The sequence below is a fragment of the Thrips palmi genome, unplaced genomic scaffold (genome assembly GCF_012932325.1).
Source record: "Thrips palmi isolate BJ-2018 unplaced genomic scaffold, TpBJ-2018v1 HiC_scaffold_4, whole genome shotgun sequence".
Taxonomy (NCBI): domain Eukaryota; kingdom Metazoa; phylum Arthropoda; class Insecta; order Thysanoptera; family Thripidae; genus Thrips; species Thrips palmi.
Window position 1 is genome coordinate 6,551,902 of NW_023144631.1, and position 26,645 is coordinate 6,578,546.

General features: G+C 62.0%; 2 protein-coding genes across 3 annotated transcripts in view; one reads left to right on the forward strand and one right to left on the reverse strand.

The window, feature by feature from the left end:
- The first annotated feature begins 124 nt into the window (after window positions 1-124).
- Window positions 125-2,597, forward strand: LOC117649942 (zinc finger protein 883-like). Of its 2 annotated transcripts, none has more exons than XM_034393140.1 (5): window positions 125-368; window positions 488-649; window positions 744-1,687; window positions 1,770-1,945; window positions 2,053-2,597. In XM_034393140.1, the coding sequence occupies exons 1-5, from the start codon at window positions 219-221 to the stop codon at window positions 2,532-2,534; spliced, it is 1,914 nt and encodes a 637-aa protein (XP_034249031.1). In that variant the 5' UTR covers window positions 125-218; the 3' UTR covers window positions 2,535-2,597. The 2 variants fall into 2 exon arrangements, with proteins under 2 accessions (XP_034249031.1, XP_034249030.1); XM_034393139.1 differs by having other exon boundaries at window positions 127-368; window positions 729-1,687.
- Window positions 2,598-2,748: 151 nt separating this feature from the next.
- LOC117649947 (14 kDa phosphohistidine phosphatase-like) overlaps window positions 2,749-26,645 on the reverse strand; it is a 69,230-nt gene continuing 45,333 nt past the window's right edge. Inside the window, exons 2-3 of the mRNA XM_034393146.1 lie at window positions 2,989-3,113; window positions 2,749-2,906 (exon numbers count right to left, since the gene is read on the reverse strand). Coding sequence (XP_034249037.1) covers window positions 2,823-2,906; window positions 2,989-3,113 — 209 coding nt within the window. The 3' untranslated portion in view covers window positions 2,749-2,822. The remainder of the gene's footprint in view (window positions 2,907-2,988; window positions 3,114-26,645) is intronic.

Consider the following 26,645-nt stretch of genomic DNA (forward strand, 5'->3'; position numbering starts at 1 on the left):
AGGCTGTAAAGGATTAAATCTGTTCTAAAAGAGAACTCAAATATGTAAAATATCCTTTTTTATCTGACTTCTTCAGCTTAGAAACTAACTTTACCTGTTTTTAACTAGGATTTTGTGATGGTAATGATACCTGTCGTCTGACTCAATTTCTCATATTTCTCATTTTCTCATCACCATCAACAACATCAAAATCCAAACAAGTGTAGCAGGAACTTGAAATGGAAGTAGAAATACTGGACATCGGTGCAGCCTGCAGGTTGTGCCTTTCCGTCAGCTCGAATCACATACCTATATTTCATGAATCCGAAGCAGATTTTATGGATCCTGCATCTTTGCCTCAGAGAATCGGAACTTGTGTGGGGTTTGAGGTTAGTTCTGCCCTTTTGAATTGGTGTAAAATTGAATTGGTGTAAAATGGTATGATTTTCTGTGTTGTGCTATCAATCCTCTCTCTTACAACTCTTTGATTGGTGTTTAAAAATTACAGGTGAGAGAAAATGACGATTTCCCGTCTTTGATCTGCTGTAGCTGCCTCCAGGAGGTTGATCGGTGGTTTGTTTTTCGTACCCAATGTCGAAACACTCATGAACTTCTGAGCAAGGTTCTTGTCGAGGGATGCCAGTTTGTGGCAACACCTGTACAAGTAAAGGTAGCATAATAATGTATTGGTTACTGTGCTATGTTTTCAACCGTTTAGTTTAGGATATAGATGGCTCATTTTGTTACAGGCTATTGGATCAAAGGAAGCGATAGAAATTACTGTTCCAAATGAATCATCGGAAATGGAAAATGCTGTCCAAGGGCACTGTGACTCTGATGAACAGGGCAACCACACTTCTACTATTAAACCTGTGAAATCCGGAGATCAGATGGTCAATGATGGCAAAATCCCTTCAGAAAGTTTTGACAATGATGACAATGAGGCCAACAATGAGCCTTTTGAAATTGGCAGTGCTTCTGATGATGATGATGATAATGTTGATGATGATGATGTTGATGATGATGATGATGATGAGAATGATTTTTCTGGTGATAATGGCCTCTCTGGAGAAACCAGTGATGACACTAAATGGCGCCTGAAACCTGTATCCTGTCCAATATGTTCAAAATCCTTCAGCAAGCACTCTGGTGTTAAAACCCACTTGAGGATTGTTCATACTGTACTAAAGTTATATCCTTGTTTAATATGTGCTCATGTCTCCTGCTTGAGCAGTGGGCGTATTAAGCATATTGCTAAAAGACACCCAGAAGAAATTTTAAAAAAGAACACTTGCAGAATTTGTGGAATTCGTGTGAAAACCAATAGCTCATTTCAGCGGCACCTAAGAAAACATGCAAGTGAGCGTGTGTGTAAACTTTGTCATTTAGAGCTAGATTCCATTGAAGCATTGATTAAACACAAAAAAACTGTTCACCAACACCGAGAGGAGCCTCCTGATGGGATCGATCATAATTTCTTCTGTCATCACTGTGAAAATGTCTCATTTTGGAAGGAGTCGGACTGGAGAGCACACTACCTAGATGTCCATAATACAGAAGATGTTTTTCCATGCAATATGTGTGACAAAGCATTCAGGAGCAAGAGTTTCAGAGCAGATCACATGCGCTATCACACAGGTGAAAAGCCTTTCATGTGTGAACAATGTGCCTCTAGATTTTCTTCCAAGCACGCTCTTAGAAATCATATGTACGTTTCAGGTGTAATGTAAATGCCTCAAATTATCTGCCTTAGCCACAAATTAATAAAGGTTACCTCCTGTCTTTCACAGGCGAAAACATACATCAAAGTTCCAGTGTGATGTATGTAACAAAAGATATACATCAAATGCAGGCCTATACTATCACAAGCGTACACACACTGGGGAGAAACCGTATGTGTGTCATGAATGTGGTAACCCCTTCAAATCACATCAAGGTCTACAGTTTCACATGCGCATCCACTCTGGTAATTTTTTGTTTGTGTTCCTATTTAAAATTTTTGCATGAAAGTAAAGTAAACTGCTGTTTGTCCAATCATGTAGGTATTTATATTATTATTTCTTTGTGTTCTAGGAGAAAAACCGTATGGCTGTGACAAATGTGATTACACATGTAGAACTTCATCTGCTTTGTATTCGCACAAAGTTTCACATACAGATGAACGCCCTTTTAAGTGTGATGATTGTGGGAAGACTTTTAAAATGAAATCATGGCTGAGAGAACATAAAAAAACACATTCTGGAGTTAAAAATTTTGTTTGTGAAATTTGTGAGCATGCATTCATTGCTGCTTATCAGTTAAGGAGCCATATGAAGACTCACTCAGGTGAACGGTCGCATGTCTGTGAATTCTGTTCAAAAACATTTGCAAGAAGAGATACATTGATGGAGCACTTGAGAACCCATACTAAGGAGACAAAATACTCATGTCAAAGCTGCAACAAAGATTTTATGTTTTTGAAGCAATTTAAGAAACATAAATGCTCTAGTTCTAGTTCTTTACTTGAGACTGTGCAGGAGTTGACTGTCTCTAGTTGTTTTGATGACAGTGATTAGTGGTTTGTGTCGGGTATCAATTGAGATTTAAAAATTTGGCACAGTAAAATTTTATTTTTATTATTGGTGGCTGATGTCTTTTTTTGTTTAAGCAAGTATGAAGTTGTTTTTTTTTCTCTTGCTTTCTACTTTTTACTTTCACTTTCTAAAAACATGAGGCGAATTAAACAAAATTTTTCTAAATTTGTCTTGGTGATTAAGTGGTACAATTCTGTCATGAGTAGCCCATCAGATGATGCATTGGTCTAACAAATGATTTTTCTGTGGCTTAGTATTTGCTTCTTTTTATCAATCTGTTACAGTGATACTGTAACCAGGGTAGTAACGAGAAAGCAATGCAGCCGCCAGGTTGTGATCTGCCTTGCCAAGTCCCTGTGAGAGAAAAGTACCAAAATCATTTTATTCTGATGCCACAGCCTGTATGTGTCATGTGTGACTGTTAAAAATGACTCACATGGGACATGCCTCCAATGGTGATGGTTCTTGAGCGAGGATCATGCACAATCTGTCCTCCACCAAGGCTCTCTACTTGTACACCCTGTGAGTTCATTGTTGTCTTCTCTGACTCATAAATGTCATCTGGAAGCAAAAAAAGACAGAAACAAAATAGGAATTATAACATGTTTCAATATTCTCAAACATTGTTGTTTCACTCTATGCCTATTCCAAATGACGCAGAGCCAGGCCCCTGCTCCCTGCTCCACGCACTCCACGCAAGCAGACGCCTCGACGCCTCCCAGGCTTCACTCATCCCACAGCCAATTACTTCTAAACACCGCAAAATAGTCGTGACGTGTCGGCGGGCTTAGATATTGGAAGGGTGGAGGGGCAGCCCCGAGGCCTCGAGCCTCGTGCTCCAAGCAACTCCGCTTTGTAGCGACGCTGGCGGCAGTCGGCAGTCCGCCGCTGCGCTGCGCGGTCAGCCTTCAGGCTTCAGCCGCCCGGGTAGGCAGCCGCCCCGGCAGCGGCGCGCGCGAGTCTTGCGGGCTGGCCTACCCTCTCGATGACAGGCGCTCCCCGAGACCGGACCCCACCCCGAGTTTAGTCTCGTCCAGGAGACTTGGCTGCTCATCCCGCCTCGCGCCAAGGCCGGCAAGGCCGGCAAGGCAGCCAGACACGTACTCTGCCTGCATGCCGCCTCCAGATCCCACATCTATCACTCATTCGGAGAGAAGAGAGGGAGGGGGCGAGGCGCTCCGCGTAGCTCCGCGTCGTGCGACGTGGAGCCTCGGCCCGATATTCCAATGGCCTCTCTAGCCTGTTGTCTGGAAGCCAGTCGGGGCGGCCCGCTTGGCGGCGTGGGCCAGGCCCTCGGCCAGGCCCTCCAAACCTCCGGCTGTCTGTTGTTATTAAAAGGGGGACCAACGAATTGGACGGCGGGGCCACGCCGCCCCGGGCCGATTGAATGATTCAGCTCGCGATGGCTGATTGGGGGGAGAGTCTCGTTCTTCGTCGTGTTGCTGTGCCGTACAGCCGAGGATAGGCGCCCACTCACACGCGGCACGCGTGCACACAGACAGACACACACACACGCGGCACGTGCAGACGATAATGATGCCCGTGCCCAGATTGGGCGCCCCGGCATGTGATGGAGGAGTCCCCTCGCCGCAGCGCCGTGCCGCGGCTCACTGATTCTGCACACGTGAACGTCGCTGCCGTCGTTGTCTCTCCCGCACTCGTGCGGCGCCCCGTGTGGGTGCGAGAGAGACAGGGCGACGAGACGCGCCGAGCGGAAGCAGTGGCACGGAGTGGGACGGAGTGGGACGGAGTCGTGGCTGATCTGACTTCACGTCCGAACGCTGAGAGCGCGCGCGGAATGAAAGGGGGTGCGGTAATGGCAGAGAGGTAAGAGGATCACGGCGAGGGAGGGAGTCATTGCTCTGATTGGCACACAGCGGACGCGCGCCCACCGCGGCGAACCAATCAGACGGCGACCCCGGCAGCGGCGGCAGCAGCACGGCGAGGCCCTGGAAACCCTCGTCGAGCACGAAAATGAAACGCAGCGAGGCGCGCACTTTGCAATTTTATCGGGACAGGCTGCTGAGAGTCGAGTCCTTTGTACACAAGATACGCGTTGTAGGGTGTAGGGTGATTTGCTTTGCATCGGCATCACCAATTCCACGCCCCCCTCCCCTCCAGCCTTAAGCCCTTGGAATCCCGTTTCACTCGCTACACTGCCACAGCGCCATAGCGGCTTCGGCGTGACGAACGGGCGCGCCTGGCGAACGTGACGGCACACTGTCACATTACTCGTCGCACTGACGCGCGTCACTGTAACCTGTCGCAAGGAGAGCAGACAGCGGACGGGCCGGCGGAGGAGCAGGATGGCGTCCTGGAGGCAGCGAGGCAGCGCGGCAGCACGCGTGGCGTGGGGTAGGTCGCGCTGGGTCTTGGCTTCTCGCAGTTCTCGTTACTCGGAGTGTCGGGGAGCGGACGCCCCGCGCGCCGTGCCTTGCGAGGAGCAAGGAAAATGAACGAGGAAAGACTTCTAAAAACAACCGCCTGAGCAGCGGTACAGCGGTACATCTCGCTGAGGATCATCCTCCCCGAGTCCTTCCCTGGCGTCGTCGCGGCGCCGTGAGTCACGTGTACTACGTGCGCTCGCGTGCGCCTCCACCGCCGCCAGGGCATTGTTGTTGTGGGCCAGGCCCGGCCAGGCCCGGCACGCCTAGAGGCACGCCACGCCGCGCCGAGGGAGCAGCCAGGAGCAACGCCCCGAGACGCGCCAGCAGCGCCAGCAGGCTCATTCCGAGAGGCCTTTTCGTCGCCCTGTCTCTCTCGCACCTCTGCGGGACGCCCCATGAGTGCGAGAGAGGCAGAGCGACTCTCGGCATGAGTCTGCTGCATCACCACCTCCACTGTGGCAGCGCGGCAGCGCGGCAGCGGTACTGGCCGGAGGCTCGGAGGAACAGCCCCGCTAAATATTCAGCAGGCTGGGCACTTGTAGCGCGGTGCCTCGCGGCCCGACGCGTCGCAGGAATCAATTCGAATGCCGAGACAGCGGACTAGACTGATTCCGAGAGCCGTCGTCGTCGCTCTGTCTCTCTCGCACTCGTGGGGCGTCACGTTTAGGTGCGAGAGAGACAGAGCGACGAAAACGACTCTCGGAATCTGTCTGCAGAGAAAGCCCAGCAGGCCGATCCCGCACAATGTTTCGCCGCTCTGGCTCTCTCGCACTCGTGCGACGTCCCGTGCGACGGAAGCGCTGTGCGGAATCGGTCTGCTGGTCGCCGACGACGAGGCGCATCGACGACCAGCCTGGAGGCGACCTGGAGGCGACCTGGAGGCGACCTGGAGGCGACCTGGAGGCGACCTGGAGGCGACCTGGAGGCGACCTGGAGGCGACCTGGGGGCGACCTGGAGGCGACCTGGAGGCGACCTGGAGGCGACCTGGAGGCGACCTGGAGGCGACCTGGAGGCGACCTGGAGGCCATCCGCCGCGGCTCGGTCCCCGCGAAGGCCGGGGCCAAGGCCAACCCGGGGCCAACCCCCACCCTCACTGAAATGGGCCCGGCTCATGTTTACAAACTCGGCGGGGGTAATAAAGCAAGCGGCGGAAGGTGAAGGGGAAGGGGGGGGGACCGCAAACCCAGGCCGTAAAAACGAGGAATTGAGCCGCGCCATCGACAGGCGGGCAGGGATGGGCGTGCCGACGACGGCCGCGGTCCTTTTCAGCAACATCGGCCACCCCGGCCGCGGTTGTCTTTTTCCCTCGAGCGCGAGTCGGAAGGGAAGAGGACATTGTGACGGAACAATGGCGGCATTGTGCCATCGATCGTTTTTCTTTTGGCGAATTATTCCTTTCCAAGTCCGCGGAGCACGCGGAGCCTCTCGACTGAGAAATTGGGGCAGAACGCCGCGGCCGCGACGCGCCGTACGCCCCGGCCGAGCCCGGCCGTGCAGCCAGATTGAAAAACAATCTGATTACTTTCCGCCGCAGCCCTTCCCCTTCCCCTTCCCCCTTCCGCCCCTCTTGACTCGTCTCGTCTCGAGCGGCCTTCGCCCCCTCTGCTCTGACAGAGCAGGGACCGCCGGGTGACCGCGAACTGCGGACGGCGGACCGCACCGCGCTGGAGTGGCCTGTGAGACTGTTTCCGAGAGTCGTCTTCGTCGCTCTGTCTCTCTCGCACCTAAACGGGACGTCCCAAGAGTGCGAGAGAGACAGAGCGACGAAAGCGACTCTCGGAATGAGTCTGCTGGGCAGGCCAGGGACGCCACGCCGGTCCCGCGGACTCGCAGCCCTCTGCGGTCTCGGCCCTTCGCGACGCGGCCGCGCGGCCCCGCGACCCCGCAGCCCCGGAAACAAGACGCCATTCCTCGAGGAGTGTTCGTGTCCCGGCGTCGCGCAGGGTTTTCAAGTCCTGCGCACATTCCCGACGAACTCATAATGAAACTCATCAAACGGCCGGAGACAATATTAGACGGCAAAAATCAAATAGAATCGAGCAAAACTAAAAAGCAAGTCGCGGGCAACCTCCCCCCAGGTCCCGAATGGTCATTGGCGGTGTATTGCCGGCGTTGTCGGCGCGGCCAGCGACCGCGGCCAGAACGCTGCTTGTGCCGCAGAGCCGCGGAGCCGCGGAACGACACAAACGGCCCATTATGAGTCCGGCGGGACCGGCGGCCTGGCCGGGCCTGACAGCTCGGCGGCCGCGCTTCAAAGGGGCGACGTCGGAACGTTGGTCGGTCGGTACCTCGCAGCGTGGTGCCTTTTTTGTATCCGGGCCACTGCGCAGTCACATACACACTCGCTCACTCACTCACACGCGCACGCAAACGCAAACACGCACAAAAGGCACACGCGAGGGCTGAGTGCATCCGCGCAGAGCAACGCCAGGCCACGCCGGATGTGTATTATTGACCAGGCCACAGACCGCGGACGCGGACATGAAAGCCGATAGGGCGAAGGCCCCCCCCCCCCCCGCCCAGCCTTCCCCTGGCCTGCCGGGCCTGCCGGGACCCGGACATGCATCAGCATCAGCCGCCACGGTGCGCCAGGACACCGCAGCACCGCGCAGCACCGCGCAGCACCGCGCAGCACTCAGCATCCTTTCATTCCACCTGTCTGATCGCCATCCCGCCTGCCGGCCCGCTCCTCCCCGCGGGCGTGGCGGGGCGTGGCGTGGCGTGGCGGGGCGCGGCGGCGTGGCGGAGCGTGGCGGGGGAAGGCCCCCACGCGGCGCGGCGGTGCGGCGCCAGGCCGCCAGTGTTGGTGGAGTCGCCCTGCCGCGCGCAGCCCAGTGCCGAAGCCCGTGCCGCCCCTCCTCCGCCGAGCCCCTCGCCGAGCCCCTCGCCGAGCCCCAGCCCGCGCGGACCCCTTGTTGCTTCTCGCCTGGTGGTGCGTCGTCCGCCTCGCCCGCCTCGTCCTGCACGACGGCCTTGTGGACCTGCCAGCCTGCCCGCGGCACGTGCCAATCCGCCCTGCAGCTCGCCGCCGTCGTCGTCACCACCGCGACCCTCTCAACAGGTACGTGCGGACGTTCGCCTCGGACGCCGCGGCCAAGGCTGCGGTGCTGCCGGGCGCTGCATGCATGAGCGATGTGAGTGAATTGCGTGTAGTGCACGGCGGGGTGCAACGGGACGGCAGCGCGCGGAGACTCGCCAGAGTGCGATGACGTGTCGCCGTGCAGACCAGCAGACTGATTCGGAGAGTCTATTTCGTCGCTCTGTCTCTCTCGCATCTACACTGGACGCCCGAGTGCGAGAGAGACAGGGCGACGCAAACGACTCTCGGAATCAGTCTACAGTGCGGCGTGAATGGCACACGGGCCGGGGCCGGCGGGGCGTGCCGGCAACTCGGCCAAGTACTTACTCCATGCCGCCATTGCATTAGCCGGGGTCTGTTCCCCCTCCTCCCCTCCGGTACACTTGTAGAGTCCGCTCCACGCCCTGCGCCCTGCGCCGCCCCCGGCCCTCACCCCTCTCGACCCGCGCGGCCCGGGCGCCAGCAAAACTAGTTGTCTCTCTATTCTGTCATTCCGCCCCTCGAGCACCAACAACAACGAGGAGATGGAGGGATCGCCTTTTCGGAACACGTACGTTCGCGCGGAGGCAGCGAAGGGAGAGGGAAGGGCAGTGTGCCGTGTTTTGACCCGCACTCCAAGGACTCGGGCGGAATCCTCGTCTGGCCCCGCCGCGCCCCGCCCCGTCATGCCTGCCATTCCAGCAGCCCCCGGCGGTATAGGCGCGCCGCGCCGCTTGAATATTCAGCCGCGCGGTATTATTGGCCCTTGGCCCCGCGGGCCCCGCGGCCTCCCGGCAGCCAGACCGCGCTGGCAGCCAAGACACACACCAGTGGCGTGGTGTGCGCGCACACTGACAGCAAGGGCGGCTCGTTTGTTTGGCCGGCCACGCGGCCATGCGTGCGTCCCTGCGTGTGCGTGCGCCACAATCCACACGCCACGCCGCACCGCCGCGCGCGCTCGCTAACTGCGGTGTGTAGTGTAGTGGCGGCGGCCCGGCGCGGCACGGCACGGCACGGGACGGCCCCACCTGGGGCGTCAATGGGGTCACCGGAGTCGTGTCGCGTGGACGTCGGAACAAGCCAGAACAAGCTGCCGACATGAAGCAGGGACCGCCACTCGGCCTACACGGCAAAAGCATTGCCTGGAATTCCCCGGCAGATCCTGGAGAAAAAAAAGGGTCTTTTTTTGCGGGAGCCGCCTGGGAATTCCAGGTACTGCTTTTGCCGAGGACCCTGTTCTCCTCCTCGTGTTCTAGCGTGTCCACTCCGCTGCCACTGCCACCCGCACGGGTCGGTCGACGACCACCTCCTGCAAGTGCCGAGTGAGAGCTCTATACGCAAAACACACGGAGGCACACGACGGTAAACAAACCCCCGCAGAGTGCGTGTGTGCGCGCGCGCGTGAGTGTGTGGCGGACTTGAAAGAGGAGATCAAGGTACAAAAAACAAGGAAAAAAAAAACACGGGAAGAGAAAGCGCGGCGGCGCGTGGCGGCGGCCGGCACCAGCCTCCAACGTTACTTTGACTACAGCACACGTTAATGAAAAAAGTCGTAGCTACCTGGGCAGGGCGGCAGGGCGGCAGGGCGGCAGGGCGCCTAGTGGGGTGGGTAGCGGGCTGATTACAAACAACGCGTCGTCGTCGCCCGGTCTCTCTCGCACCCCTGCGGGACGGCCCGAGAGTGATGTGTTATTCGGAATGAAGCCGCGCCGGGGTGCGAAGGGCATGAAGGGCCGCGGAGGCGGCGAGGGACAACCCGCGTGGCGGGGACGGCGGGGACGCTCGTCGCGGTGCCCATGGGTGTGCACACCGGCCGGGCTCTGCGGCGTTTTACAGTGTGGACGCCACTCGACCCCCCAAACCTTTTCTCCTTTTTTTCCTTCGTTATATTTTGCTGATGTCTTTTGTTCTCGTTGTTTTTTCGACCGCCGCGTTTGCGTGACTGCCGTGACTACGGCTGGGGGGGGGGGGGGTCCGTTCTGCGCGCACGGCGATCCGAGGGAGAGTGTCGATAACGCGTCGCTTGCCGTTTCCCGCTTCCCGTTTCAATTTTGTTTGGGAACTCACCTCCACGCGGTTCGACGCGGAAAGGGGTTGGCCTGCCCGCCCCGCCAGGAGGGAGGGCGGCCACACTGCTTTCGTCGCTCCGTCTCTCTCACACGTAAAGCCCCATGGGTGCGAGAGAGACAGAGCGAGGTGCTCGGGGCGAGGCTCGGCATCAGCGTGCTGGGGTGAGGCCCGCGGTGAGGCCCGGGGGTGCTTTTGATTCTCACGCCAGTAATTCCTGGCTTCCGGCTTGCCTGCTGCCCGCGCTGCTTGCGGCTGCTAGCGCGTGTCTGGAGCGCCGCGCCGCGCCGCGCAGCATCGCGCAGCGCACGGCTTTCCCGGCCTCCTTTGGGGCGATCAGGCTCAGCGAGTCGCCGGATGAGCCAAAGCCGCGCGGGCTTAGGGCCGCCAGTACGGCAGTACGGTGGTGCAGAGGCCGCGCGCCGCGCAATGCCGCCAGCTGATCAAAGGAACTAATTTGGTTTTGGCCCGCCGGGCCCCGCCGAGTCCCTCAGAGTCCTAGTCGTCGGGCGCGGTGCGGCGCGGTCCCCGACTGCCGCCCGGCTGAGCGGCGACGCCGCCGAGATGAGGGAAGGGAAGGGAAGTCTGCGGGCTAATTACAGCCCGTCGCGCGGATTGGGGAGATGCAGGCCTACTTCTTGTGCGCGCCGAGCAGCCAGCAATAAGGCGGGGCGTCCCGGGGTGGCGGGGCGGGGCGGGGCGGGGCGGGGTGGCTCCACATCCGCCGCGAAGGTTGTGCGCACGCGCACCCCAAAGAAGGCGGCAAATTTGATTAAAATTGTTTCCTTAAAAAGTTGGCCGTTTGTATTTCCCTCATCCCGACTGTGGGCGGGGCTAGTCTAGCCTCGTCCAGGCCCGGCCTCCTCGGCTAGCCTCGCGGCATGGCAGTGCCGGCAGTGCCGGCAGTGCGACGCGGCGGCCACGCCAAAGCCAGACGTAACTACATTAAAAACAAGAACAAACAAACACAGCGCGATAGGCCGCGCACGCCCACGCCGGGGGTGGGGATGAGGCACTTTGTAACCCTCACCGACGTCACGCCACGTGGCCGAGGCCGTGCCCGCTAGCCCGCTAGCCCGCTCCGGCCGACGTTTGTTGCCCTGCCCGGCCCTGCCCTGCCCGGCCCTGCCCGGCTCGGAGGAGATTTAATTTAGATTACCGCATCATCCGAGCAGCCCTCACTCAGCGCAGCTTCACGAGGGCCCGAGGGGGCAGTCACTCCAAGTGTCATCTGTACACGCCGGGGATACTCACATTCGCAGCCTTGAGTTTCCTGCAATATTTATTTTTCATGGAAATCCACAGTATTCACACCTGGTTGGAATTTCTTTACATTTGTCACCGCGTGTTGACCATCTTTGCGACCAGGCTGCCTTAGCCCGGCTCCACTACCCCGACAGCGGCGACGCCGGACGACGCTGATAGCAGGCCCGGGCCGGCGGCTGCCTGCCTCGATGCCCTGTGAAGGGCCAGGACGGGTCTTCCCCATTCAATGGCCCAGTTAGACATGGCCTCTCAGTTTGACTGAGACTTTGTGCGAGTTTGCGCGCGGCGGCCGCCATTCAGCGCGACACGGGACGCCCTGTCCTGGCCAGAGAGCCCTCCGTGCTCGCCAAGGCGGCTAGTTCGGGAGACGGAGAACCGCGCCTCGCTTAGGGACGATTCTCCGCGATGACAAGCAGCGGGAACCAAACATCGAACCGCAGACCCGCGGCGCCGTCGGCCAACGCCATGCCTGGCACCGACACTGACGGCGCGCCGCGGTGTGGTGCACTGGCACTGGCACTGGCGGTGCACACCGGCACGCCGAACGAACACCCTCCGTACCGAAAGCGGCCGGGTGGGGCCGGGTCGGGTCGGGCCGGGCGCCTGTTGTTGGATAGCAGTTAAGCCGATGCAAACCGATACGACTGGGTGAGGCGAGGCGAGACCTGCCGACTGTGCGCCCTGTGCGGGGCGGAACCGCATCGAGGCCAGCCAGGCAGGGCCAGGCAGGGCGGCCCTAACAGCCCCAACCGTGTGGCGCCAATCGGAGCGGGGCGGGGCCTTGCCTTCCAGTGGGAAAAAGTTGGGGAAAGAAGGCCGTTTGTGTTGAATGGAGCACAAAGAAACCTGTGCACATTTTTAGGTAAGATTTAAACCAACTACACTATTTTTACCCTAGTTTAAAGATCCAACGAGCAGCCTTAGCCTTATCAAAAGGGACGCAAAGGTTCTGAAACCCAAACGATAGGAGAGGTAAACACAGCGCCGGCGCGCACAGCCCGCCTGTCCGCGTTGGTCGAATTCGCCCTGTGTGCGTTTCCCCGGGGCCGTGCTGGCCGCGCTGGCCGTGTTTGGGTCGCTCGGATTGTTGCGGCCGGACTACAGTGCTACAGTCTGGGCCGACACACCACCCGTCATTATTGATTGCGCTCCAACAGCCTGCGGTGGCCCTGTCTCTCTCGCACTTCCGCGGCCGACCCGCGGCACTCCGGCGCGCGCCCTGAGTGCGAGTGAGACGGAGAGCGGCGGCAGCCCTTCGGCAGCAGAACGGCGGCAGGGCGAACCGTCCCCCTTTTGTTGCCTCGTCATGTTATCGCGTTGCCATGCGGCCCGCTGCCCAGTCAATAATGCCGGGCAGAAGGCGGACGCACCCGCCGCACCCCGCCGCACCCCGCCGCACCACCCCTCCCCCGCCACGCCTAATGAGGCCAATTAGTGCCTCTCCCTGCTGCCCCGCTGCTCTCTGCTGGCCGCGCGCACCGAGTCACCGAGTGCGTCGTCGACGTCTTTCCTTTCCGCCCCGGGCACCTATTTTCGGTTCGGACCTCTGCTTACCGCACGGCGCACACGGCACACACGACCTGCGGATCGAACTCGCGCCCTCCTTGGTGCCCTCGTGCGTGTGTGTGTGTATGTGTGTGTTTGGGCGTGTGCGTGTGTGTGGGCCAGGTCGCGGAGCGCCAAACATTGAGTGTGTGTGTGTCCCCGGCACACGCAGGGCGTACCGCGCGCGGCCGGGCGGAGTCGGGGGCGCTGCGGTCCACCCCTTCCCCCTGCCCCACGTCAATCATGTCCTTGTCTCTCCGCCTTTTACGGAAAGAGTGGCGAATGAAAAGGGGAGGGGTATCCGTCGGCATAAGGGATCCAATCAGCCTCCACTTACGCCCCGGGCCCAGCCCGCCAGCCCGCCAGGCCCGAGGCAGCCCCGCCAGGGCCCCCGGCCGGGGTCGTTGCCAGACTACTGATGGGCCTAGCCTGCCAGCATGCCCCGGCGGGACTGCCCCCCCCCCCCCCTTCCCTCCCCTTCTCCATAATTATTGCGCGTCAGTAAGTTGGGGATTGCGGTTCGGGATCATCTCACCAGCGGCGGGGGGCGCGGGGGCGCGGGGGCCGAGGGCGGCCGGAGTGTCCTTGATGGGCCGGCCGTCGGCGTGCCGGCCCAGGGCAAGGCCCCGGCCAGACCGTCCAGACCGTCGGGCCCTAGGAAGCCCGGAAGGACGGCCATTTCCGAACACGTCTCGACGGGTCGACGAATCGCCGCGGCCGACTGATTCCGAGAGTCCTTTTCGTCTGTCTCTCTCGCACTCATGGAGCGTACCGCACAGGTGCGAGAGAGACGGAGAAGGATTCTGCCGCCCCACGTGCTCGCTCCCACGGCGCCCACGCGGTGCACATACAGGAGGGGAGGGGAGGGGGCGTCTGCAATCTCGACCCAAGAAAAGCGGCCCGGCCCACAACAAGGAGCCCGGCAGGAAGCCCGGCCTACAAGTCGCCCCAAAAAAAGGCTAGCTTTGCCAGTGTGGGGCACGCCGTGTGGGGCACGCCGCAGGCACCGTCAACATCGATCTGGCGATCAGCGCGCTCTGTCTCTCTCGCACGCATTGGCAGACGCACACGCCCCGCGAGTGCGAGAGAGACAGAGACAGCCCGCAGTCGGCGGCGACGCGCGTGCTTTTTGTCCCGTGCAGTGGCGCGTCGCGGCGCGGCTCGCAGTGGCGTGGCCGGTAATGCGATTATTTTGTGAATGGCAAGGAAAGAGCGGCTGGTCCCGCGGAGGCTCCCGCCCCCAACTACTTACAGCAAGTTAAGGCAGCCGAGCCGTGGCGAGCCGCGCTGCGCCGTCATGCTCGCACGCAAAGCTCTACGGACCCACGGAGCCACGGACCCTCGGACCGGGGAGGCTAGGCGATGCACGCCCTCTCCTCTTCCACCCACGCAGCAAGGAGAAGGCGCGCTGTCTCTCTCTCACTCATGGGGCGTCTTGAATAGGTGCGAGAGAGACAGAGAGTCTGCAGCGGGCAGCACAGCGCTGCCCAGCGGGCTGCCAGGCGCTCTCCTCTCCTCACGCGTCGTGCGCGCGCACCACGCGCTGGCTGCTGGCTTGCCCTCCTCTTTTTTGCCGCCTGCGTCTCAGGAAACCAGTTGACAGATGTGTAGTAAACCGCGGATAAGCTCTTGTCTAGGCCGGACTACCCAACATTCTTCACAAAAAAAAATGAAAAATGGAGTTCATGTCGTTTTTTTTTCGGTGCCTTAGTCTCCGTCGTCTCCGTCTTCCGTCTCTGCGGGAGGGAGCAGCGCTAAGCTCCCTCAAACCTACCTTTTCGTCACTGTTTTTTTTCTTTTTCGTCTTTTTCATGAAAAGAAACTTGAAAAGGCGCGAGCTATTAGTGCCCCGGGAGGTGAAAATGCACGAAACGGCATTACAGCTTTCGCAAGGATCCCTTTCGCCTCCTGCGGTGTTTGTCGCTGTCGACCTTCTAATTTGGGTGGCCGTGCTGGGGCAGGCCGAGCAGGGCCCTGCAAAGTGACAGGCTCATTCTCGACAACTTTGCTCGTACCCTGTACCTAGGCCGAGCTGGGGGCTGGGAGGGCCGCGCGGGCTGAGGCGGGTGTAATCAGGGCAGACATCTTCTAAAAGCCGCGACATTTTAAATGAAAATGATTCTCCTTCCCGGGCGCACCAGCGCGCCAGCGCGCCTAGGGCTCCCGGGGGAGGGGGTGGCGGATGGCGGAGCGAGGCGGTGCCCGCAGGCCTAGGCCGCAGGCGGGCGAGCCTGCCTCCGCCCTTTGTTGCCGACGGGGAGTGTGTACACGAGCGGAGTCTCGGCGAGGTTGAGGCCGGCCCCTGAATGCGGGGGCAGGCGGGGCAGGCGGGGCAGGCGGGGCAGCGTGCTCCCTTCCCTAATGGTGTTGGAGCGGTTTTAGAGGCCTGTTGTGAGCAGCGCCCATCGGCGGCGCGGACGGTGGGGACCTCGGTGGGGACCTCGGCGACGTTGACGCCGCAAGGCGGCCGGGCGGCGGGCGTCGCCGTCGGCGTGGTCGCGGGCACCGCCACTCCTCGGCAAACTTGCCCCGCCAAAGTGGTGGCCATCCCGCCGGCATTGAGTGAGGAGCCGAGAGAGCGTCTCCGCCTGACTGCACACTGTGCCGCCGACTTAGCGGCAAAAACACGGCGGCGGCGCCAGGCTCAAGGTGCTGGCGAAGGCTGAGGCAAGCCGCCAGCCGTGGCGTTGTGGTGTATGAGACAATTTATCGCCTGGTGCCTGCTCGCGCGACAGCGGCGTGGCACGGCGCGGCTAGAGCTGATGGCGCACGCCTTATGGATGTGCTCGCCGACGCCCCGCGCCCCGCGCCCCGTGCCGTTGCCCTCGGCCCCGACGTGATGGTCCATCGCGCCGTGCCGACGACCGGGACGCCCGAGCGCGTCCGACACACAAATAACTCCGAGAACGGAACGAATCACAGCGAGCGTGACTTGCGGTGACGTCACGCTCGGCACGCGCGGCACGCGCACACACTGCAGACCGCACACATTCATATTGACGCGCAATCGGAGCGCGATCACCGCGCCCCGTCAAGCTCGCCTCGCCTCGCCAGCCAGAGTGGGGTGGGGGCGGAACCCACAGAGCATTTCGAGACCAAACAGTGCGGTTACGTCGCTCTGTCTCACTCGCACTCGCGGCAGCGCAATGAGTAGCCGTGTTTGGAATCGGGTGGCAGTCACGAGCGAATTAATACTGTTCCTCCAGGAACAGACACGCCGCACCTCTGCGGCGGCCTGCCCCCCCCCTCTCTGGGGCGCACCTTTGCGGTGCGCTGTTCCGGTGGTGTTCCGCTCCAAGCAGCGCCAGGCAGGCCGCCAGGCAGGCCGACAGGCAGGCCGACAGGCAGGCCGCAACACGCGTTGTGTGCCGCGCCGCCGCGCGCCGTGCCGTGGCCGTGCCGCCTCCCTTCGTCCGCTTCATGCCCGTCGCCGCGTTGCCGCGTTCAATCGGCTCATTTTGGACCGCCCCTCCGCCCCTCCCCACTCCAGCCCTTTGTACGACCGGAAAGCAAGCGGCGGGATTGAGTCCGTGGGGCCTACACGTACGCACGCCAGGCCGATTCCGGACAGTGCTCTGTCCCTGTCGCACTCGTGCGGCGTCCCGGGCGTCCCCGTCGGCTGCAGGGGTGATGCGAGAGACGGAGAGAGCGGAGGGGACCGTTCGGCATCGGTGTGCAGTGCGGTGCGGTGCATTGCGGCCGCGCGAGGTGGAACGGCGGGGTGGGGCCCACTCTGACCGCTTGGCAGGGTCGCTCCGTCCAGTGTGCTTTTGACGCTTTGCCCGAGGAGCGCCCCTCGAGTGCCACGGAGAGGCTGACTGGGGAAAGCGAAAGCAAGCCGAAGCAAGCGCACGCAAGCGTAGCTACGTGGTTGTGTTGGGAATCCTGCTGGCGGCTGCCTATCACCGCCTGTCCCGGACCGAGACTGTTTTTTCCTTGTGTCGACTTCCTGTCGAGCTGTTTTGTTCATCCGTGTTGTTGTTGTTGTTTGGCCGTCGGCACTTGAAAGCGTCCCCGATAGGCGAGTGAATGGCATTGTCTGGCGGCGGTATCGCGACGCAGCAGCGAGCGCTGCACTCTACAACAATCTGGACCTGCTCGTGTGTTTCCGTTTCCCACTCGTCTCTCTGTCTCTCTCGCACCCCCGCACGGGACGCGCCGTGAGCGACGGACCATTGTTCGGGATCAGCCCACTGCCGCTCTGCCGCTGCCACCCTCCCGCGAGGCTAGGCCAGCCCGCACGGCGAGCACGGCGTGGTGTAGGGCGTGATCGAAGTCGACGTCGTGCGGGGCATCGCTGGAGTGCTGGAGAGGAAGTCGACGGGGAGTAAGGGTGGAGGGGGGAGGGAGAGGCAGACGAACGGGCAGGCCGACGGCGGCGGCGGTAGGCAACCGTGAGACAGAAACAATAGATCTGGCATCAAAATTCAGCGCAGCCCGGCAGCGGCGTGCTCGATCGCGTCTGGCTGCAGACTGCTTCCGAGAGTCGTGTTCGTCGCTCTGTCTCTCTCGCACCTAAACGGGACGCCCCATGAGTGCAAGAGAGAAAGAGCGACTCTCGGAATCAGCGTGCTGCCTGGCTCGTCGGCTGGCTGGGCCGTGGCTTTGCCTGCCGGCTTTGCCTGCCGGCTTTGCCTGCCGGCTTTGCCTGCCCTGCCCTCCCATTTCGCCGCGATATTGGATGGCTTTCCAACTATCCCGCTCCGGGTGGTTGCGGCGGGGCGGCGGGGCGGCCACCCCCACACATCGGGTCGGCTTAGGACGGCCCACGTCAAAGAGCGAGACGGGGCGGACACGTGTAAGCGCGTCGCACCGCGCTCGCCTCTCGTTTAGTTGGGTGCCCCGCCCCGCCCCGCCCCACCCGCACCACCACTGCGCCGTCTCCGGCCGTCGTCTCCCACCCTCGCCTCTAATAACGTACACAGGAAAGGAAGTGTTTTGTTCCGAGACGTGACAGCGAGGGCTTAGCTAAGTTTTAAGCGTGCGGCGGCCACCACGCCCCACCCCGCCCCACCCCGCCCCACCCGCCCCACCCCGCCCACCCCCCCCCCCCCGCCCCCCGCCCGCCCGCCGCGCCTCCTTGGCCACACCTCCGCTCGTTGCCCCCGGAACAACCTCGACCCCACGGGGCAAGAAAAGGAAGGTGAGGAAAGATTCACTGGGACAAGCAACTTTTGGCCTCGAGGTTACTGGGATCACAAGAAGCCCGGCCGGCCATAACTTTTCAGTACATAGTTGCTCAGCGCAAAGAGAAAAGAAGCCGGCGGAGGCGTTGCTTGTCGTGCGGAAACAGAAACTTGGCATGATTGAGCGGATTCCTATGCCATCAGCGGATTATGTTGCAAGGTTGTTGGATCAACACAATCCTTCCCTGCAAAGCGAGCGTCCCGCGGAAGGAACCGAAGGAACAGCCGAAGCAGACGATGTGTTTGCCCGATATGTGCCGCCTTCGTTTACTTTCGCTCGTGTTGTTTGGCCGGGCTGTTCCGAGGCAACGCCCGCAAGCGTCGTGCCGCACCCCGCCGGCCCCCTGGCCCTGCCATGGCCCTGCCATGGCCACCCAGCCCGCGAACATGAAGACGTACTTGACGGAGGGGGCGGCAGACGGGTAGACGGACGGACCTGCCGAGGCACTGCAAAGTGTCGAGGGTGGGGCGGTGACATTAAATAATCAACGGCCTCCTTGGACCTCGACGGCGCGGCGGCCTTGCCCCGCCTTGCCCGGCCTTCCCGGCCTTGGCCTCCGACGGCCATCCAGAGGCCAACGTGGCGGAAGAGTCAAAGAAAACGCTGAAAGGGGAGGGGCGAGGCGAGGAGCGGGGGAGGGGAGGGGCGGAAGGTACGGCACGGCCGAGAGTTATTGACGTGTTTTTCTCTTCTGTGTACTGGGCCCCAAACTTTATTTGCCAACTTTATATTCCGAGATCACCGGGGGACAAAGCAGACCCGGACCGGAATGCTGTGTGTGTTCCGTGTGAGTGAGTGAGTGTGTCTGTGTTCCACGACGCTGTGACACGTCAGGAAACGGGTCCCCAGAAAACAACCCCGGAGAATGAGGTACTTAACAACTTTCTGGCATGTCTAAAAAGGCGAACCGGACCTGAGGAGCTCTAACAACGAAATACTAAAAAACCATCCAAAGACTTGCGCATTTGGAGGCGCGCTCCCTTCTCCGCCAAGATAGGACAGCGGTCAGGACGCAATCGCCTCCCTTTCCGAGAACGTCGCTACCTTGTCTCCTCGACTGCCGTTTTGCAGTTTGCCGCGTTTATAGAGGGCACATCTTCCTCGTTGCGGCGCGGTCGTTGTCTCCGTGTTTTGTGCAGCGGGTCGCCTTCCGAGTACAGCACCAGCGACGCAATGTTGCTAAAAGCAAGACGCCCGTGAAAGGGCGCGGCGGCGGCAGCGGCGCTGCGGGTGGCCAAAGTGTGTACTAAGTTTTATTTGCGAACGCTGCTCGCATTACAAAAGCACTGCCGCGGCGCGGGCGGGCGCAAGGGCGGCCGGGTCGTCGGGGAGGAGCGAAAACACGGAGGAATTTCCGGCCAGTCCGCCGACAACAAGGAACAAGGGGCGCGTCTTGGCGCGGCTCGGCGCGGCTCGGCCCGGCCGCAAGGCAGGTCCACCCCATCGTCATCGTCATGGTCCTGGGGCTGCGGCCGGCTGAGGCCCAAGACCTCCACCATTCAGCTCAAGTTTCATTCCGGCATCCCTCCGACCGTCGGCCCGGGTCGGCCGAAGCCCGCCCAGCCCAGCCCGGCCCCGTGGCCGGCCTGCCGGGGCGCCCTTCGCTCCCACTCGACGGGCTCCACGGGCTCGACCAGGCTCGACGCTCGGCGGCGTGGTTAGGCCGTTCTGTTGGTTATGCAGATGCGGGGCCGGGGAGGTGGGGGATGGAATCAAGGTGATGCAAATTCGTTCCCTCGGCCGCCCCGCCCCGCCCCGCCCCGCCCCGTCTGACCCGCATCGCATGGGCCGCCAGCATGCCAGCCAGTCGCGCCGAAGCTCGTTACGCGAAATCGCTTCATCGCCGCGCCACTAACCGGACGGGCCTCCCGTAGCAGCGCTGCGCAGCGTAGCGCGCTGCACTGCCGCCAAAATGGACCTCTTTCATTCGGTCGCATTTTCGCTTTTTATCCTGGCAGCAGCAGCCGCCGCCCTGACGCCGTTAATAGGAGCCGAGCGCGTGAATGGGGCCGTAGTTATCCGTCTCTCTCTCTCTCTCTCTCTCTCTCTCTCTCTCTCTCTCTCTCTCTCTCTCTCTCTCTCCCTCTCGGCGCAGGGGACGGGGCAGCCTGCCTGACAAAGTGGGCGTTGAGGTGTGACTGGCAGGCGGCAACACGGCAGCACACAACACACGGCGCGGGGCGCGCCTCTGCCCGGCTCTTGGAAATTGCTGTTAAAACGGCAAACTTCCGCTAAACTCAATTACTGTGTCGGCGAATCTTGTGAAAGCCGTCTTTCTCTCTCCCGTCATGCGCGCCGCGCTGGCCGTACGTACAGGCCGAGGGCCTATCCACCCGGTGCCAATAACGATGAGAACCACCGTACCCTCGCCACTGACCTCCGCCTACCCTTTCCCCACTCGACACTCAACCAGCGCCCCCAACTTCATTTGGTACGCCTCCTAATGTGTGTACACAGAGCCGGGCAGTTAAAGAGTGTTAATGAATCCCCAGGCCCGTCCGTGTGGGTGCGTGCGCGTGTGTGGGTGTGTGCGTGTGCTCATGCACGTAATCCCACGGCCGGGATGAGGTTGGATGGAGGCCTCCGTACTTTAGGGCTCAGCCACCCCTTTTTGTGTCTTTGTGACGACCGTACGTGGAGAGGAGGGAGAGAGACGGCCATTCGGGGCGACTCTTCTGCAGCAGCAGTGTGCGAGGGCGCAGTAGACTGATTCCGATAGTCCTTTCCGTCGCTCTGTCTCCCTCGCACCTATACGGGGTGCTTTACGAGTGCGAGAGAGACAGAGTGACGAAAACGACTATCGGGCTGGCTAATTAGAAGGCCGCTGCGTCGGCCTCCGTGGTGGATGTCATCACAAACCTCGGCCTCTAGGGACGCCGTCGTCGACGCTCCACGAGCGCGATCTGCGATCATCGAGGCCCGGCCCACCACGCGGCACGCCCACGACCTCAGTTTTCCTCCTACGCGGAGCTGGAAATGGTAGCGGGGGCGGCTCCAGGTGAACGTCGCGCGCCGCGACGCCGAGCAGGTCCCGTAGCACTCCGTGCACTCCGTGTAGCAGGCAGCGCCCCTCACGATGACAAATCACCCTCGCGTCGTGGGCGGGGCGGCGGGGCGGTGCTGCAGAGTGGCGCGGCAGACCTCCGCGCGCGCTTCGAGTGGCTGTGTCGAGGGCCTTCCGGACGGCGAGCAGCACGTCGCCGTCGACGACACGACGGGGTGGGGCCAAACACGGTGACAGTCCGGCGACGGTTCTCGCGCGCAACTGCTGCCCGCCGGCCCTGCCCGTCCGGCCCCGTCGCTCGTCGACACCATTTGTTGCCATGACGACGCCGAGCTGCGCCGTGCCCGGAACATGAACCCGAACCTGTCGGGCTCACCGTCTCTTGGTTAAGACGGATGGAGCGGCGCGGCGGTGCGGCGGTTTCAGCGTTCAGCCCTCCACCTGGCGGCGCCTGGCGGCCGGAGGTGCCGGGCTGAAGGGTAAATCTCGGGCCGCCCTCATTCAGTGACGGAGCGACTCCCGGGCCGCGGAGGTCCGCGAGGACGGGGCGGGGGACGACACCCGACAGAGCCATCGACCCTCGGTCTCTCTCGCACTCGCGGGGCGGCGCGTCGTCCTGCGGGGGTGCGAGGGAGACAGAAGCGCTGTGTCCCCTCCGCGCCGAGCCGGCCGACGTGGACAAAGGCGCAGCAGCGCATGGACGGAACGCCAAACTTCACCCGTGGAACGGACCTAATCTGAAAACCGGTCCTTTGAGCACGCCCGGAGGCACGGCCGGCACGGCCGGCACGACCCCCTCCCCGGCGGCGGTGCACTGGCCAGCACTGGCAGATGTTTGACCAACGAGGTTTCGGAAGGCTGTGATGGAGTGGCGCTGGCCGGACGCGGCGGCGCCCCCCCACCCCGCCCCACCCCGGCCGACTGACTGCCCAACTTATCCCTTCCAGACATGCCTTCTTTTGCTTCGAATGGAATTAGGGTCCCACCGGCCGGCTTCCGATTGAAAGGGGAGAAAGGGGGTGGGGCGTGGCGCGTCGCCTGGCAGCGTGGCGTGGCGTGGTGGCGTGGCGCGGCGCTAAATCCGACCGGCAAGGGCAAGGCAGGCAAGGGCGTTTATCGCGGTCAGACTAAAAGCGGAAAACGCGAGCCGGCAGTGGCGTGGCGTCACGGGGAGCCTTGGGGTCGAACAGTGCTTTCCTCGCTCTGTCGCTCTGTCTCTCTCTCTCTCTCCCCCTCCTCTCTCTCTCTCTCTCTCTCTCTCTCTCTCTCTCTCTCTCTCTCTCTCTCTCCCACCGCCGGGCGTTCCGCAGGGGTGCGAGAGAGACAGCGCGACAAACCCGCTGCGGCGCTCCGGTCCGTTGGCTGCGTCATTCCCTGCGTTTGCGATTCGTCACTTTTGCAAAACTAAAGAGGTAGAATCCGGTTGCTGGTCGGTCTGGAAACCTCCTCAGGTTTCCTTCTTAGACGGTGTATCAGAGCCCCGGACGCGGCTAATGGAGAGCCTTTCAAAAGGTGAGTAGGTGGTCTCTGGATCCAGGCGAGGCGAGTCGGCCGCGACTCCTCCGCTAATCCTGCAGGGCATGGCCGGCGGGCCGAGGCGAGGGCCGAGGGCTCAGCCCTAGGCGGCTCTGGGCTCCTCACGCGTCGCGGTCGCCGTCAGCTCCTTTACTCCTCCAACCACCGCCTCGGCCGGGCCAATCTCTTACGAAGAGGGTCTCGGCCGCTCTGCCATCTCGGCCTCGCCAGAGGGCGGGGGCTGGGCCGGCGCCGGCATGCCTACGAATGTCTCCAGTCTTTGAGTCCCTGCTTTTCCCCTCGCTGAACATGACAGTCGCCGACAGTCCACATGAGTCTGCTCAACAGGCGCGCCTAGGCGTCACGGAGGACGCACTGTGGGACCCAAAGTTCCGCTCATTTACGCCAGCAGCCTTCCGTCGCATGCCGCAACAAGGACTCCGAAGTTTGGCTTTCGGTCGCTTTAAAAGACAAACAGGGGCGGCCCGGCGGGAGGGCCGTGAGCCTCACGCCTCACTCGCTCGCTGTGGCCACCGCGGCGGCACACTGTGTGCCACCGTGGCGCTCGGTGCGGCTCGGTGTGTCGAGGTCCCGGGCGCGTACTTTATGTAGGAGGGAAAAAGACAAAGAGACGGAGCGGGGGAGGGCGGGGCAAGCGGGCAAGCGGGGTGTCGAGAGTCGTTGCCGAGAGCTTCATGCATTTATACATCGGCCAGGCCGGCCGGGGGCCAGGGGGCCAGGGGGCCAGGGGGCCAGGGGGCCAGAGGGCAGGATATGAGTGCCGCGGCCAGCCGAGCGTGCCGTGGGCAGCCCGTGGCCCTTCATGCCCTTCTCCTTGCGCACCGGAGCGGGGACGGGTCCGTCCGCACCGCCCGTCTCCAGGCTAGGCACACTGCGCCGGCCAGCAGTAATGATGGTGCTTGGTCGCGGTGGCGTGGCGGGCGAGGCGCACCGTGACCCTGTCGTGTCCTCGCTCAACAACAAATGGCGCCATTTGGCTCCAGTTCAAAGCGCGTTTTTGCACCGCCTGTATTGCCGCCTGGACGCTACGCGCGCTACGTACTTCTCCCCCTTCTTCTCGTCCTCGTTTTCTTTCCCCCTCCCTCCCTCCCGCGCGGCGGCGGGCCAGCTGCACTGGATGGGATGCCGGCCGTGCCTGCCCACAGGCTGAGCACTTTGACACGATAAAGCCCCACGTCGATAAGTGGCAGCCGCCGCGTCTCTCGGGGGGAGGGGGTGGGGGTGGAGTGTCCCGCCAAGAATGCCGCGCCGTTTTATGGCGGCCGCTCACAGTGGCGCGGCAGAGGTTGTGTCGTGGCGGGAGGGTCACTACCGCGCGCCGTTCCGATCGCTACAACAACACCGCCCGGAAGTTATTGATGAAAAGGCCATTTTGCCGAACAAAGGACGGTAGTTGTCGAGGGCATGCTGCTGGTTTAATTAAAACACAGCAGGCCGTTGCTAGCGGCACGGCACGGCACGGCGCGGCACGGCACGGCACGGGCAGATCCTCTCTGCTTTGGTGTTCCACCGCCGCGAATATTTTGCTCTCGCCACGCTCGGCCATTCCATCTCTATCAGTCTGCGGTGGCTGCCTGATGGATCCCTCCCCCCCTCCCCTCCCCCCTTTCGGGGCCTCTTGACCGCGCGTCCCACCCAGTGATTCGATTCAACCGGACATAACTCATTCGCGGTCCCCATGTGAAAGGGGCGCCGCACCGACCGGCATTCACTGGCCGCGTCCGCGCGTCCGCGCCCCATCCCATGTCCTTTGAGTCCGCCCAGGTCTAATTACTCACGTGGTCGCACGCGCAGGTTAGGTTAGGCTCGGCTGGCGCGCTGGCTCCACATTCCTTCGCGATCAGTAAAGCGTGTTCCGCGAATCGGCATGAAACGCTCTCTCGCTAGTACACTGGACCAGAGCCCGGACCAAGCTGAAATACACCGCAGTTTCTACCATTCCCCTAGAGGGGCCCTTTGTCGAACTCCGAGACGCGGGGTGCTCGTCGGCGACCCCATTTTCCGCTGTGGTGGTGCGGCGGTGCGGCGGTTCCGTATTGTTCGGCCGGGCCGAGTGGCGTATCGCCACAGCCCGCTTTGGCTTAGTCGGCTCGCTGCCCGCCGGGGTGGTTAGCCCCGCCCAGCAAGCCTAATTTCTGCACGGAGCCGCTTTTCCAAGACTGTGTGTTCGGAGTATTGAGGAGCCTTTTGTTTGGTTTTGGCGGTTGCTATTGCCTGCACAGTCGCTCCCTTTCGCGCCGATTTGGCCAACTTGCGGTAACGCTGCTACACTGTGGGTTCATTTTTCACCCATTCATTGTGACAGCGGCACGCGGAGGCAGATCGCTGTCCTCAGACTTGCGGAGCCGCGACGCGCGTGGAACGGTTGGGGAGTGCGTCCAGTGTATCGGCCAATGGAAAACAAACAAAAAATGGGATTCACGCGCGATTTATTTACCCTCCGCGAATTGCTAGTGAGCGCCTCTCCACCACCACGCGCTGTGGCGTGCTGGGCGTGCTGGCACTGGCGCGATACGTGTCGAATATTGGTCCGGAATGGTGTCGGGAATGGAGGCCGCCTTATCAACACGCACGCACACGCGCGCGCTTCCCGAATTTGGCTCCCCCAGTTGGCAGCCCTGCAGGCGCGGCTAACAGGGCTAACAGGTGGGTGGGTGCGTCAATAGTTCCTGCAGGCGCACAAGGAGGGCCAGGTCGATGCCTGCAAGACGGGCGGGGCGTGGCGGGGCGTGGCGGGGCGTGGCTGCGTGGCTTGGGGGCGTGCGAGGTGTGACGTGCTTATCACCGCCCTGCGATGCGTGGAACGCCCTCAGCGAAACGCCCTCAACGGAATGCCCTAAACGGAACGCCCTCGGTGGAACGCCCTCGGTGGAACGCCCTCGGTGGAACGCCCTCGGTGGAACGCCGTCCGGTGGAACGCCTTGAACGGAACCTCCTCAGCAGAACACCTTCCTCGCAGGTGGGGTGCGCCAGACGAGGCCTGGCTGGGCCTGGCTGGGCCGCGCAGCACTGCCGCTCTTGCTCTTTCGTTCCCATACGTCGGCTCCAATCCATTACCAGGGCGCCTTGGGATCGGGGCAGCGGCGAGGCGAAGGGGCGCCAGGCCGGTGAGCGCGGGGTGGTGGTGGAGGAGGAGGGGAGGGGTGACAGTAATTTCTGACACTTTTCATCCCGCCGCCGCGGGGCCACGGATAGGGCGATGGCACCCATGGCGCGGCGCCGCTGGCCGGGTGGGCGTCGGCGTGGCGTCGGGTGGGACGTCGGCGGGGCGTCGCCGCGCGCCGCGGGGGAGGTAAGTAAGCCGTCAGTCATGCCGCACGGGCGGGCGGGCCGACGGGCCGTCGACGGGGCGTCGGGCCTGTCTTTAGTTTGCCAGTGCATGCGCGCTGCGCGCCGTCAGACCGGTCCGCTGCGCCCCGAGCCGCACCGCGCCGCACCCTGCGCACTGCGCGTGACGGCCCGCCGAGTTTGGCGCAAGTTTGGCTTGTTTGACGCCCGCGGCGCCACGCGCGGCGTGCGGCGTGCAGCCGCCATCGCGGAGCCCTGCGGCTAGCCTGGGCTAGCCCGGCCCAGCGGCCACCGCACGCGCGCGCTAGGGCCCTACGGTGGGGGCTTAACACTGGGAGGCGTGCCCAGAACAGCTCCAGGACGTACTTCAGGCCGGACTAGAGCGTGGAAGAGGCGGGCCGGTCGCAGAGCACCGCAGAGCCGCCGACGTGGCGACGTGGCGACGACGTGCGGCAGCCGGATGGCCCTCCTGGGGCCGCTGCGTCACTTTTCACTTTACTCCACTCCACACGGCGCACGGCCTGAGCCCTCAGCCTGCCTGGGCTCCGGCCAGCTCTCGCCTTCCTGGCCGCCTTTGGCGTGGCACGGGGTAAATCTGCGCCACGGCCACGACGCCGTGCTCCGCCCCGCCGCGTCCCGCCGCGCCCCCCGCTGGCGTGGCGGCCAGGAGGCGTGGCTGGCTGCGCCATCTCGACCTGCCTTCTTCCGCCTTCCTCCTGCTTCCTTCCATTCCACGACCCCTGCTGCGCCAAGG

Coding starts and splice junctions, on each gene's coding strand:
- LOC117649942 (XM_034393139.1), top strand. CDS start 219: ATGGAAGTAGAAATACTGGACATCGGTGCAGCCTGCAGGTTGTGCCTT. Junction 650..728: donor CAACACCTGTACAAGTAAAG/GTAGCATAATAA, acceptor ATTTTGTTACAG/GCTATTGGATCAAAGGAAGC. Junction 1,688..1,769: donor CACGCTCTTAGAAATCATAT/GTACGTTTCAGG, acceptor TGTCTTTCACAG/GCGAAAACATACATCAAAGT.